The sequence below is a fragment of the Ruditapes philippinarum genome, unplaced genomic scaffold, assembly GCF_026571515.1.
Source record: "Ruditapes philippinarum isolate M1 unplaced genomic scaffold, ASM2657151v2 ctg2243_1_1_1_1, whole genome shotgun sequence".
NCBI lineage: Eukaryota > Metazoa > Mollusca > Bivalvia > Venerida > Veneridae > Ruditapes > Ruditapes philippinarum.
Genome location: NW_026864903.1, coordinates 198,256 through 213,016, shown reverse-complemented (window position 1 = coordinate 213,016; position 14,761 = coordinate 198,256). Strand labels below are relative to the sequence as shown.

The following is a 14,761-nucleotide window of genomic DNA, read 5'->3' as shown; positions in this document are numbered from 1 at the left end:
GGTATTAAAGGGGATTTTATGGGCGTTTAAAAGTCATCATTCGTGTTGGTGGTTCTATTCAGGTGCCCGCTCGTGCCTGAAATAAAGCACTGAAGTAAAGCTGAAAAGTCGCCATATGACCTTATTTAACTGTGTTTGTGAGCGACGTGAAATCCAACCGCTAAAAATAGATAAAGTTAAATATCAATTAAGAATAAATGATCAGTTCTTTACAAAGCTTTAACTATCGTATGTTTGTAATGGTTTGCAAATATCCATTTCTTAAACTTAATAAGATTATACAATGCTATATGTACATCATGCTTGTTACAATGTCATAAGAGTTATATATATGAGTAAGTAAGTAAGTAAATATTTTATTATAGTGACATGTGTATGACAGTTTACAAATAACGAAATTAAATAATTTAACGTACACCCGGCCCAATTGACCAATAAGTCACCTGAAACATATATACATTATAGATAGTTCACATGAAATTATTATACTGTACAAATCATCAATTTTGCAGAATAAGTATTTCAACTTCTTTCTTTTAAGATAAGCATTAACAAGGAATTTAGCTACTTTTCCTGGAAAACATACAACAAGATATTTCATTTTCATATCATCGTTCATAAAATCTGCATTCATAAATTGTTCACTAAAAATGTTTACTCTGATGTTGTTGATGAAGGGACTTTGGACTAAAAAGTGCTTTTCATCTTCTATTTTATTGTCGGTACAAAGCAAACAGATTCTCTGCTCTGGCGTTTCACTGACCTAACGTCCAGTTTCAATCCTTAACGTGAGAATTCTACACCTAAACTGAGATAACATTGATCTTTCATTTTTATTCAAATTTAACTGTACATATTTTTCTGTTATAAAATTGTTCTATATATCAGGGCTGGGAATAAAAACTGCGTCGTATCCTTCAAAATGTAAACAAACGCCGCCATCTTGGAACGAAAAACGTATGTTTTTGATTATAACTATTTTTGTTGGAAATGACTGAAAACCAGATATATGTATTAACACGCTACACTATTTTTAGCTTCGTTCGGTATCTGTTGCTATTTGTACTATTACAAATTTTAAATATATAACTATTTTGTAAAACAAAAGTTATACGGAACTTGCAACTCGAAGCGGAGCAGAATTTTTGTGTAAATGTGTGGATACGACGCAGTTCATATTGCTTTATCCATTGTTTTTTCCTTCAAATCAATTGTATACTCGTTTCAGAGATCACCATAAACATCAAAATATGATTTTGCATCATTTACTTTAATTTAATTAAAAAGAGATGCTTATTTTCCAAGAAAATAGTGGTTTACTAAATGATACGACGCAGTCAGAAATAAAATATGATACGACGCAGTTGCATTTTCATTGCAGGCTGCATATTGGTTCAGCTATTAAATTATGTGCTAGGTATGCTAATAACGTCCAACAACATTTCTTGTTTACAACATTTATAAGTCAAAAGCAGAGGTTTGTTCCACTAAAATGGAAAATGTATTAAAAATTCGATTAAGGCTTCATATTTCGGTTGCATTTTAGCGACGGACGCGCCCTCAGGCGCGTTCAGAGCCAAGTCATCTACATTGGAAATCGTTGGCTACAATCGCGCAGTGTGTCCTAAACCGATTAACAGCCCAAGAAATAGTACATGAATTTGATCCTTCTAAACTCCCATACTTTGTCTGGATATCTTAAAATCTTCCATATTTAGCCTTTTCAATTTCAAATTAAGTTATCCAAGTTAAAATACGAACGTATACTATTGATAAAAACGTTGTAGTCCCGTAGTATTATTGCGCAATATGCAAATTACTGCCGAAACGATTTACCGCTGTCGAAAAAGAAGGACAGCAAATTATACTTCAATAAAGGTGTAACCTCTGAGTTCCAAGACATTATTAGTAGGAAATAAATATTACTTCATTAAACAAAACATTATTATTAACAAATCGAAAGTTAATCAAAAGTTTTTCGTGACTCTAGGATAACTCGCGCATTAATAAAGGAAGAACTATTTTCATGACTCATACCGCGGGTTTAGCTGAATATTCAGCATTTCTTAATATCTTAGATACAGTACAATGGTTAGTATAAATATCTATTTTTGAAAATGCATGTTAAGAAGAGCGTTTTTCAACACTTGACCGCCATGTAGTCTTTCATGGTGAGGAAGTTATAATATCAGTTCTACTTCCGATTCTTGTGGTTTGTTTACATATTTTTCTAGGTCATGATATGAGTTAACCTTCGCTATTCTAAAAATAGATTCTGCTATATCTGTTCTGATTTTTGGACAGGCGAGTATGGAGTACACATTATACATGTAATAAACCAATACTTTTAGAAATTCTATACAATTGTAAGAAGCAAACAAGTTGAAAATGGAATTTAGTGTGAAATTGAAAAGGACAACTAAACACTGTAGTGCTTAAGTACATGACATTTAAATTAAAATAAAAACGATGTGTTCTGGCCTCTACATCTTTACCTTGTAAATATTTTTTTTTTTAAAAATACACTATTAATTGCTGGTGATTTTAACCAAAAATTTTTATAATGAGACATAAATTAATACAAATGACTTATATTTTATTGTCTATATGCCCACTATGATATAACACGAAGCAATTCTAAATAGCATTCTCAAATGTATAATGTATTAATTTATGTTTGAAGTTTATTTGCCTGGTTTTATTTTAGAAATATTTCGTTGACAGTTTTTTCTATTTTCTATTTACATATCATTTCTTGGAATAAATCGATAAGGACACTGGTTTACAAGTTTGACCAGAGTTTCTAGGCATATATTTCATTCTGTATTTAAGTGCTTGAAAGTAGAAAATCTGAATTATATCAGTTTGGGACACAAAATATATTGCTCTACAAATCTCGAACTTGTATGGAACGAATTTTCTCTGTTATATATTTTGTGTTTTGTTTTTGTTTTGTTTTTTCTAAAAGAAGCCTTAAGGTCTCTCCGGTTGCATGTCCGTCGCATTCAGTGCTGCAGCACTTTGATTAGTTCCTGTCATAAGCATCTACAAATTCCGGAAAGCTGTATCAAATGCAATATACATTAAAACACGTGATCGCACACCCATATGACAACGTGTTCTAGAGTTGCCTAAGCATGCTTATAAATTTGTTTCCGTGATTTCGAAATTGGGGTGGTTACTTTTTTCATTTACAGAATTTTGATACAAAATTCAATATTCTAGGGTCACCTTTCCTTGACCTTCCAATCAGGAATGACCTTTGTTTGTTTTTGTTTTTGTTTTTTTTTTCTTTTTTTTTTAAAGAATTACAAATTTTGTAAAGGTCTCTTGCTATCTGAAGAGAAGTATGCATGCCTACCTTTGTTACTTATAATAAGCAACTATTTCCGGCAAGTCCGTTATTATGTCTTTTACGTGCCGATTTTATTGTATTCATTTTGTTAATAATCGGTGGGAACAGATGAGCTTTATTATTTGAAACTGAACATTTTTTTTTTAAATTTTATTATAAATGGTTAAGCTACGATATATAAGGTATGCGTTCCGTTCAGTCATTTTATGTTCAGCGCGCCGATTTTGTCGTATTGCATTTCTTTATCGCCGATAAGAACAGGTCTACGGAATGTATTTTCTATTTTTGCACGAAAGTATCATTCTTCTCCACTAAAAAACTTAAATTTTCAAAATCGATTTACAAATGATAAAACTGCAAATTATTTTGTAAAAAAGGTGTCCGTTTTGCAAAGGTATTTTACGCTTTGCACCGATAAATTTGATTTAGATGTATGCAAGACAGGATGTTTCAATAGTATTGAAGAAGTTTTCACTAAACATACCTTCAAACTAAAGTGTGATTTTTATTTGAAAATGAATTGCCTGCAAAATTAAACAAAATTTTTCAGAAAATGACTTCAAAGCGGGTTACCCCCTCTTTACATTGAAATTTTTTCTGCTATTCGCACCGAAATATCAAAGTAAAAAATAATCTTAGAGATAAAGGAAATATTTCATTTCAATAAGAAAGTTAAATTTCATTGTCTTTATAATTAATTTAAATATTTATAATCTTAAAACCTCACGCCAGAAATTAATAAAAACAACTAAAACTGCATATTTGTACAGCTGACGTAAACAAATTGTTGAAAAAAAAATCAGACAGGTGTTCGACCGAAGCCGAGCTGTTTATGTTTACTGATTCAAATCACTTGAACTGAACTGCTATGAACTCGAAAACCCCCAGGGACTTTTGATTCTTTCGTGTGGAAACCTATCAAGCTACATGTAGTTTCAAAATGTCGATGGTTCTCTGCAGGTGCAACATTTTGCCTGAAATAATGCACAAAGGCGCATTTGAGGTCTTTGCCCCCAGTTAAGCTAATATGTAGAGACAAACCTAAAAAAACAGTCATTACCCAGAACATGCAGAACCACAGTTGACTTAGAGCTTAGCTAGCCAAAATAAATCAGGTTCATAGACTTCTATATACTTATATGCCAAAAAATAGGGATAATATTGAACATACAGGAAAATATAAGAATTTTTAAAAAAAAAATTATGATAAATTAAATAACATGTTCATGTTTAACTGTGAAGTAGCTTCCGCAATGTACACTTTCAAATTAAATGTTATATTGGGCAAGACACAATATATTCTAAATAATCAAAAGCAACACAACATCTCTATATACACCGCATAAAATCTAGGTTTTTTATCTAGAGCAAGTGATTATTCCATAACATAGACATATATTGCCAAAATTATCCCTGTTGAAAAGACTGCCAACAAATACAACTGCGTCGTATCATATTTTATTTTTAACTGCGTCGTATCATTTCGTAACAATCATTATTTTTTTAGAAAATAAACACCTTTTTCTAATGATATTTTAGTAAATGATGCAAAATTATATTTCAAAGTTAATGGTAAACTCTGAAATGAGTATATAATTTATTTGAAGGAAAAAACGATGGATAAAGCAATATGAACTGTGTCGTATCCACACATTTTCACAAAAATTCTGCTCCGCTTCGAGTTGCAAGTTCGCTATAACTTTTGTTTTACAAAATAGTTGTGCAAGCAACATATACCGAACGAAGCGGAAAATAGTGTAGCGTGTTAATACATATATCTGGTTTTCAGTCATTTCCAACAAAAAGAGTTATAAACAAAAACATACGTTTTTCGTTCCAAGATGGCGGCGTTTGTTTACATTTTGTAGGATACGACGCAGTTTTGATTCCCAGCCCTGATATATGTAGATGAAATATTTGTTAATATGTCGCGACTATACAATGATTGTAAATATGATATGCTCTTCAGAATGGGGGTAATCCATTATATTTATCTGTCTGTCTGTCTGTCTGTCTGTATGTCTGCGCGTTCAGTGCAACTCTTATTATCTCTTTATTATATAATATAAATGAACTATTGAGACGTATCGATGAAATAAATGTGTAATTCATTTTCCGTAATTTCACTGTAAAAAATATTTTTCACTACAGTGAAACATATTTTCTGTATTTGCACTGGTGTATCTCCGGACTACTTTCTTCTTAATTCAGCCAATACACAATATTAACGAGAAGTCTCGAGAATTGTAAGATCAAAAAGGAAAAAAAGTATATAATAAACAGAAAATTCAAGTCTAGTGATAACCGCAACTCGTGAACTATTTATTTTCATAACACTCGAAGAAAATAAATACTGTATTTATAGAAAAAAACTTAATATCCACTTTTCAATTTACAATGTATAATTTCATTTATAAATATGATACAGTATTGTTACATGCAAAAACATAATTAAGAAGCATGTCAAAATAAACAGTATATTGATAAACTTAAATTTCTTAAGCATTAAAAAATCAAGAGACATGTGATTTTTAAAGGGAGAAAACTAAGATAAATTATAACCATTATTATACAGCATGATTATCTCCCGTTTAATAAAATTGATACAAGATTTTGCATAATGCCAATAATATATATTTGTTTTTGTAATTTCTGTATGGGACATCATTTTATATTTATATTGCTTTTTAATTGTGATTATTAAAACTTTTTAATAATGCATCATATAGGTCTGCTTGATATGGTGGCTGATTTGTGCCATTTCGCCCCGCGCCCCCGCCAAACAAAAGTTTATGGAGAAAAGGGAGACAACAATAACGCAAAGAAATCAAAGTATTTTTACAGTTGTCGTTTTCTCAATTTTATGATTGTTTTTTTTTCTTTTCTTTTTTTCTTCTTTGTTGTTATTTTTGTTTTTGTTGTTGTTTTCTGCTTTGTTGTTGTTTTCTGTTTTGTTTATTTTCATTGTTATTAATTTGTTTCTTTTGTTTTGTTTTGTTTCGTTAAGTTTAAATATATATATTTATTTCAATATTTTACATATATATTATATTTTATATGTATATAATTGTTACATAAAATTGAAAGGGAAAACTTATATAGTTCCTTTCTCTATCCTGTTTCGTTTGTACCTTCAAAGCAATACAACAAACAATTCAGCATAAACATGTTTATGTTTTTCGCCAACACATTATTTGGTGATTACATTATTAATAGTGATACAATTTTGAAAAGATAAAGCTTTTATGTGAAGTTTTTGTTGTTGTTGTTGTTGTTGTTGTTGTTTTTAACCGCAATGCAGAATTGCTCAACGCTTTTATCTCGCGAAGTTCCATACAAAGTTGCTGACATGATATATTTAACTAAATATGAGTTGCCACTATTTAACAAATAAAACATGGCCTTGAGGGCAATATGCAAGTTTACGGACTGGTTGGTCAGACTGAGGAAGGTATATGGCCCGAAGCGCATTTTGCCCGAAAGGACATGTTTTATTTGTTATATTATACCGAATCTAAATCATTTCATTCCTTTTGTTGCTAACAGTTTTACTATAATTTACTTTCAAATAATAATTTATTTGTTCAGTGTGTGAAATATTTCAAACCCTAGTCGGAATTATTATTATAATTTTAAAGCGATACAGCAAAAAAATCATGCTCTTCTTTTGTTATTCAGTTTTTAAAAATCAAATTTAACAGGCCGAAAACGAACTTTAAGATTTAATATGACGTCATCCAGTCCATATAAGAATTATGGACCGCCCCCGGTCTGCATGCGGTTTATGGACCGGGTGACGTCATATTAAATATAGAAGGGCGTATGCAAATGAGGTATAATATTAAGAAATAATGAACATTTCAGAATTTTGTATTAAATGGCGAAACAGGATAAGAGGTAAAAGTTTTCAGATATTAAAGGCATATTCATTCACATCAATATAATATTAATCGTAACAGGGGTAAGGTTCAAGTAACTATTGATAATGCATATGATCGCCGGCAAAAAACAAATACAGAAAAACGTACTGGGCTGAGTATAATATACATGTTTTACCTTTTTGGTCAATTTCTTTTTAACAACACGTGCGCTTTGCTTTGCAAAATCGACAGGCGTCTTTTTCTCGCGCATGTAGTCCATTTTACGATATAATAATATCTTAGACACGTTAAAAACGATTCCATTTTATTCATAAAACAAAGTATTGGAATTTATTGAAATGCATAAATATTTACATATAAATAAATAAATAAATATAAACAAATAAATAGAAATAGATCCCAGCCGGTCAATTGCTAATCTTTAAAGTTATGGCAACTATTAGCTTGACAACCAACATTCTTAGATAACTTAACTAAAACAGCAGAACTAATATTTTGTTTGTTTGATAATGCCTAAAATGAATGAATGAATGAAGGAAGGAAGGAAGGAAGGAAGGAAGGAAGGAAGGAAGAAGGAAGGAAGGACTTTTTATCTTGATTCGGATTAAGTTAAGGCCAAACAATGTTCTTCTTTTTGCAATCAACACGTGTTGAGACGCATTTATTACAAGCATTTTGTTCTTGTGATGTTAGCGTTGGAACGTTTTAGCGCGCATGAAAGTATTTTCCTATAAACATCTGGCGAGAAACCGAAGAAAACTCTAGGTAATTGATAAGTGATTACAACAGCGTGTAAAGAGGTGATCCTCGGGACATATTTTTATGTTGATCTATATCAATATCGACTAATGGTGTTTAAAACTATGAAATATATCTGGAGCATTGATTTCATATCTGACTGTAATCCTCCGAGAAATATCGCCACAACTACATAAATTGTTCAAATATGCATTTCGTTTATTAATTTATATGTGTTCGGAGTTAAATATGTGATGTGACATGGATGATGTCAGGGATAAACCGCCAATCGTTTGGTTGACAATAATAAGAATAGGTTATACATGTCACTAACTGACGATGAAGTGGAGTACTTAGATTTTACCGGTCAAAACAAAAGTCTTAAGTGGATAACAAAATATTTCGTATTGTCAACGGCAGAAGTGGAGTAGACCACTTGTTATATGAGACGGAAATTTGTGTTATTTATATTCATATATATCGTTTGTTGTTTATTCTTTATCATTTTTATTGACGCATTAGATTAGTTAACATTAATGAGAGCGGACTCATATCGTCACATTTGAAAAATATTGCTCAAAGAAATTTGAATATTCTGAGCACAGCTTTCCACGGAAGGCTTGATGAAGAACAAATTTGTTTTCTATTAAACGTTGCATTACTCTTCATATGAAAGTGAAGGAAATCTCGGATATTTAAGATGTATTCTCCGCTTGAAAACGTTGATGCAAATACGACTTGGACTTTAGATGAATTAAGTAAACTAAAAGCAGCGTATCTTCTACCAGCGGTAGTTTACCTCGGTGTGTTGATGATAATAGGTGTAATCGGTAACGCTTTTGTGATCATTATATTCTACTTCCGGTTCAGCGAGTCTACACACCGGACTTTTATTTTGGTTCTTGCTTTTTATGACTTTTTTGCTTGTGCTGTCGGAGCGCCATGGGCAATAACAGAATCATTCTTTGCATACAGCTACATGGATGCAGTATCTTGCAAAATATTTAGATTCATACTGTATTATACTTGTATAGCTTCAAGTCTTACCTTAGTTTTAATAGCATTCGAACGGCACCGTAAAATTTGCACGCCGTTAAAACAACAATTCACGGTCCCGATGGCCAAACGTGCTTTATTTATCGTTTGCATCGTCATTTCGTCTATATCAGCCTCTCCAGCTTTTATTTTCTATGGGAATGCTTCAAAATATACTGGTGTTGAAAACATTACAGGAACTAGGTGTTTTATAACTGATTTCTACGAACACGAAGTGCCCGGATGGCCAATGGCTTTCAATGTGTACCTTCTGGTTCTCGCGTTCGTATCAACCCTATGTATGGCTGTTTGCTACGCAATGATAGCAAGACAAGTGTCAAAGATGGGAAAGGCAAATGTCTCCAAACGCATGACGAAGAATGCGGAGAAATCCAACGGTGAGATGAATTCAGTGTGCATGGACGAGGAGAGTGATTCTTTTCATGTCAATGGGAAAAGACCAGTGTCAGAAGCTGTCAGTGTGAAAAGTACGGCATCGACAATGAGTAATCCCAAAAATGTGAATAACGCAACGCCCAAATCAAAAAATACATTTAGGAAGAGAACATCAGTTTGGGCAAATAAGGTAATTCGCAAATTGTCAACGTCTTCTGGGAAAAAGACGGTTCGGATAACAAAGATGTTAACGTTGGTGACAATAGCTTTTGTAATAAGCTACTTGCCACATCTATCGCTTATGATATGGAGTATGGTGATAACAAAGGACGACAAACACACTTTGCCTACGGATAACGAATATAAAGTACTGTTTTATTCCTTTTTCATTAACAATCTAGTAAACCCTTTTATTTACGCGGCAATGGATTTAAAGTTCAGAGGAGAACTTGCGAAGCTAGTGAAATGCAGATTCTCTTGGAAGAGATAACGCATGTAATAATCTGTATATTGTTAATATAATGCAGACATGCCGCCAATTGCTGTTTCTTTTATCTTTAATAGCAAACTGTTTGATGTTCAATATTGGGTAAAGTGTACATGCATACTTGCCTAGAATTATTTCTAAACATTTATAACAGATAAAGCGTTGTTTATCATAAAATATTATACAGACTATAACTTGCCATAGTTCCATCTGAAAGTAAACCCATTAAGTACACTCTCTGATTTCTTTGCAATTGTATGATTAAGTTTAGTCAAACATCTAAGGCACCTATCTAAACGAAATAAAGTTTGCAGTACAATTTGGTCAAAATGTAGAATGTCTTTCACAAAATGAAAATATTAAATTTGGGAATGTAACTTCAGACTCTGGTATCTTTTTGATTTTATACAAACTCACGTTAGAGTCGTAGAGTTGCAACTTGGAACATGTGACCATTTTTACCCGAAATTCTTGCTCAAACCGTATAGCATAATATGTTCTGCGAGTTCATTTTGGACCTGTTTTTCCCTTGATTTTACTACCAGAACCGTTCGCAACTTACATGAGTAACATACATGTATGGCCAAAACGAAATCAATTATTTCTTCATATACTTCAATCGAACACATAGCATTGTATTATTACGTACAGATAATGATAAAATAGCATGAAGACTGGACGAAAGCACATTAAAATTCTTCAAATTAAATGCGATTAAGAACACTAAGTCTTTGTCCTACTTTTCGTCCAATGAAAATGCCTGAATTTGAAAACTTCTTCCAATCTTTTTCGTATAAAATATCCTCAATCATTCATTTAATCGTCAAGTCGAGGCGGCTTTGTTAAAAAGACACAAAAGCGTTTTAAATAGCTACCTTACGTCGTTTCTTTCTAAGTTTTGAAATCGTGTATTTCTTTTTCGTTTTAGTGTTTAACCATTAACTACAATTACCTACAGTGGAATATAATAATAATAATAAAAAGCCGTTTCATTTAAGGCTAAACAAAGCTCAAAGTAAAGCTTTAATTAATCGATTTTTTATGATGAGATAGAAAAAGCAAGCATTTAATGATCATTAATGTATAATGAGCTTAATAAGTGCACGAGATTTTGAACCCGGTCATGTATAATTGAATACTTCATTTATTAGTTAAAACCATCGATGATGGTAGAGTCGCACGCAATACCAAAAGCTGCAGTGAAGAGTTTAATCGATTGAAACTCAGTACTTGTAACATCGTGTGTTCCATTTTCAACTGTTATCTGGTTGGTATATGTTGGTATTAGTTAAGTCTTTATATATATCAAGGTACTTCCAAGAACTTATCTACACTGCTTATTTTACCTTCCTTCAAATTTGTAATTTAGCAATTAATTAAAAAAAATCATCGAAGTTCAACATTTTCATCGTTGAATCCCAATAAAATAACAACCAAAATGTACAGGCCATATTTAGCATTATGATAACTAATCAACAGAAAAATACCGAAATGTCGATAAACACCGACGCTTGCCGGAAAATGAAGAGTTTTGCGACATCTTAACTATCTTTTTATTCCTGGAAGGTATAGGTATGACACAACTGTCTACATTAAGTTGATGTCCCTTAGCACCATGTGTGGATTCTCGGGGCTACGTGCCTAATACCTCTGATTAAGACTCACTTGATCCCTGTCGCTTAAGGATGAACAGGCCAGATACTGTTAACTTAAATGCGGTTCCACTCGGGCATCGCTTATGGGTGGAAAAACGCACTTGGGTTGGGACATCCGGGATCCTCCTTCGTTGTTGTAGATAAAATAAGTTTACTGTTTTGCTTACAAGAAAAGGATAATGTTTCGACGTCCATCTTCAATGCCCATTTAGCCTCAAATATTCATTTTTTCGAATAAACCCCCCCCCCCCCCCCAAAAAAACAAAAAAAAAACAATAACAACAAAACATTTTGTTTGCATCTTGCTACACATATGGCACAATTTGCACGTTCAGTGCTATTTCTGAAGGTGATTTAATATCCACATGCTCTAAATCTGGTATTAAGACATTGTTAAACATATATTTGTTCTTTCGATAGAAAATATTCATGTTCTTAGGCTAAATGTACCTTTAAGAAGTACACCAACTACTTTAAAATAACTCAAGGCTTACATACCGGATATTGGGCTAGTAGCGCAGGAAACCTGAGGCATTTCAAATTCATTAATTATATTGTTATCGATCTAGATCTAAAACTATCAATAATTCATTGTAACAATACATGTATTTAGAAATCAGACAATTTCAGAAATACTGATTTATTGTATGATTTTTATTGCAATTTCACGGCAAACAATAATTTATTACAAGTATGGTGACAGATTTACGCCATATCGTATTTTCGTTTTTGTTTGTGATGGCGACAGGAATGCAAAAATACGAGGATACGACAAACTATCGTTGCAAAAAAAGCGAAAATACGCCATGGCGTACATCAACCAGTTATTAGGCAGAATCTGGCTGATATGAATACAGTGCGTTCACAAAATAAACCGTTTAGCAAATATCCCGTGCATGTGCCATTTTGGTCTTAATATTTATTTCATACCAAGCATTTTCTGAATGATTCTTTTTTTTTTCAAATTTATTACAAAAATGTTGTAGACTACAGGAAGTAGACATATACACTTTTAATTTGATAATTATAAGATATGTTCTTTATTGTTATGTAACTATAAGTCGTTCATTTTCTTTCTTTTACTTTGAAATTTTGAGTACAATACATGTACGTCACTCGAGTCTTATAGGCTAAGTGCATATGTCCGTTTTCAATATACATTAAATAAACACGCCTAGACTTCAGCTTAAGAATTTGTAAATACTAAATCCGGCCCACCCACCCCCTCCCACACGCACACACAAAGTGTTCATTTTCTTATAATTTGAGATGATAATCGTCCTTGAGAAGAAAAGAATAAATATTAAATAAACAACCTTTAATAATGTGTGCATCACTTTTTAAGAATAACTTTCGGAAAGAAATAAAAACCGAGAAGTTTGTTATTGTCAGATATTGTCACTTATCTACGTGTTTTTGATTGAGCGGCTGTCTAATTGTAATCAAGATGATATAAAATATAATAAATACTATATTGTTTCCCTGTATTACATCAGTTTATAACAGGTGATTCGGAAATGCTACTTGATATTTTATGGTATATCTGCATAAATTGCGCATGATTTGTGTAATGCTTCTTGTTATATCCACTTGTTTGGCCATTAAAAGTCATGACAATAACTGCACTCGATGGTTCATTAAATATTTAAGGCTATAACAATTCGCTATGTTTCATGCAATATTTTATGTACTGTTTACTTAATGTTAGTCCGTCACTTAACTTATTTACTATACTAATTAAAAATTAGCTAGTATTGTAGGTGATATTATGTTTTGTATTATTTAGAGTAAATCCGTATATGTTTTGACTCAATAAGCGATCCTCCCAATAAAACGGTATACTGGGGGAGTCTATTCTATTCTTCATGCAATGGCACAACGAGCTCACGTGACACACTAGGTTGACAGTAGACGTCTGATAATTCAAATTGTAAATTTTTATAAGGCATCCACACATCACAATACTCTGAAAGTTTTACTCAATTAAAGCCACAATTATCATGATGACGTTAAAGGTTTAAATGCGCGTGCTACCTTTCATATTTTAAAGTTGCACGTGCAGCATTGATTTGAACGAGATGTTTATTTATCCATGTTCGTAAAAATATGAAATTATAATGATTGTCTATATATGTGTACGTTGTCCACGTCAAAGAGCGAAAAAACAAAGTATATCTTTTGTGAACAGAACAATATAAGCTTGACATTAAAGAGCACAGGTTGGAAACAAAGCAGTGGTCAAAGTGTTTAAAGTACTAATGGAAGGCGATTTTGTATTTTTTTCAAGATTTATTTTTTAAACAAATTAATACATTGTAGTCAGTTAAACTATCGCGTGTGCACGTACTAGCGATCGCGTGGCTACGCAAAAGCTATCGCGTGCGCACGTAATAAATATTTTTTATATATGTTCGCCTTGTACCGGCGTAAAAATGCATATAGGTTTATAAAATATACTAAATATAACCAAGTAAAAGATGCACTATGCAAAGAAAAGATATTCACGAAAAGCGCACTTTTAAAATAAGAGAACCTATTACATGTCTTGTTAATTTGAAACAATCAATAAATTCAAGTATCAGTTGAGTGTTGTAAAATGAATTTTAATTTAGTAAGGAGTATTTCAATGGCCGACTCTTGTTTCTCAAATTTTATGAAAGTAAATGCACTTGAAATTTAATGAACTAAAACAGAACTTGAAGTTTTTTTTAACATTTTTTAAATTTTTGTCGTTGAAACAGTTGCTGCAACTAATGTTCTGAAAAAACAAAACAACAATTAAACAACAACAAAAACAACAAATAATAACAGTTGTTCTTAAAGATGAATTAATTTGAAGCTGTTGTTTTTAACAAATAAAAGCATATAGGATTAAAGAGTTTTGAGCATACGTGGATACGCTTCCTAGAACTATAAGACAAAAATCAATGCAATTTAGGTAGCATGGTCTTTGCCTCATTCAGGATCGAATCCGTTAAGTCAGGACTGAGTGTCAGACACATTAATTCACTACATGAATACATAATCCCTCTGTAATACCAAAAATGGAAAAGTGCTGCAATTCGACAATGGAAGGGGACTTAATACCACAGGGGAAGGGAACTGTGATGCCACAATGGAAAGGGGCTGTAATACCAAAATGGAAGGGAACTGTGATACCACAATGGAAGGGGACTGTGATACCTCAATGGAAGAGGACTGTAATACCACAATG

General features: G+C 32.2%; 1 protein-coding gene across 1 annotated transcript; it reads left to right on the top strand.

Annotated features, from left to right (window-relative positions):
• The first annotated feature begins 7,940 nt into the window (after positions 1 to 7,940).
• Positions 7,941 to 11,309, top strand: LOC132727224 (5-hydroxytryptamine receptor 1F-like). The gene has a single exon (XM_060712644.1). The coding sequence runs from the start codon at positions 8,675 to 8,677 to the stop codon at positions 9,893 to 9,895; it is 1,221 nt and encodes a 406-aa protein (XP_060568627.1). The 5' UTR covers positions 7,941 to 8,674; the 3' UTR covers positions 9,896 to 11,309.
• The last annotated feature ends 3,452 nt before the right edge of the window (positions 11,310 to 14,761 follow it).

What these genes read in the sequence shown, in the direction of transcription:
- LOC132727224 (XM_060712644.1), top strand. Translation starts at nt 8,675, where the DNA reads ATGTATTCTCCGCTTGAAAACGTTGATGCAAATACGACTTGGACTTTA.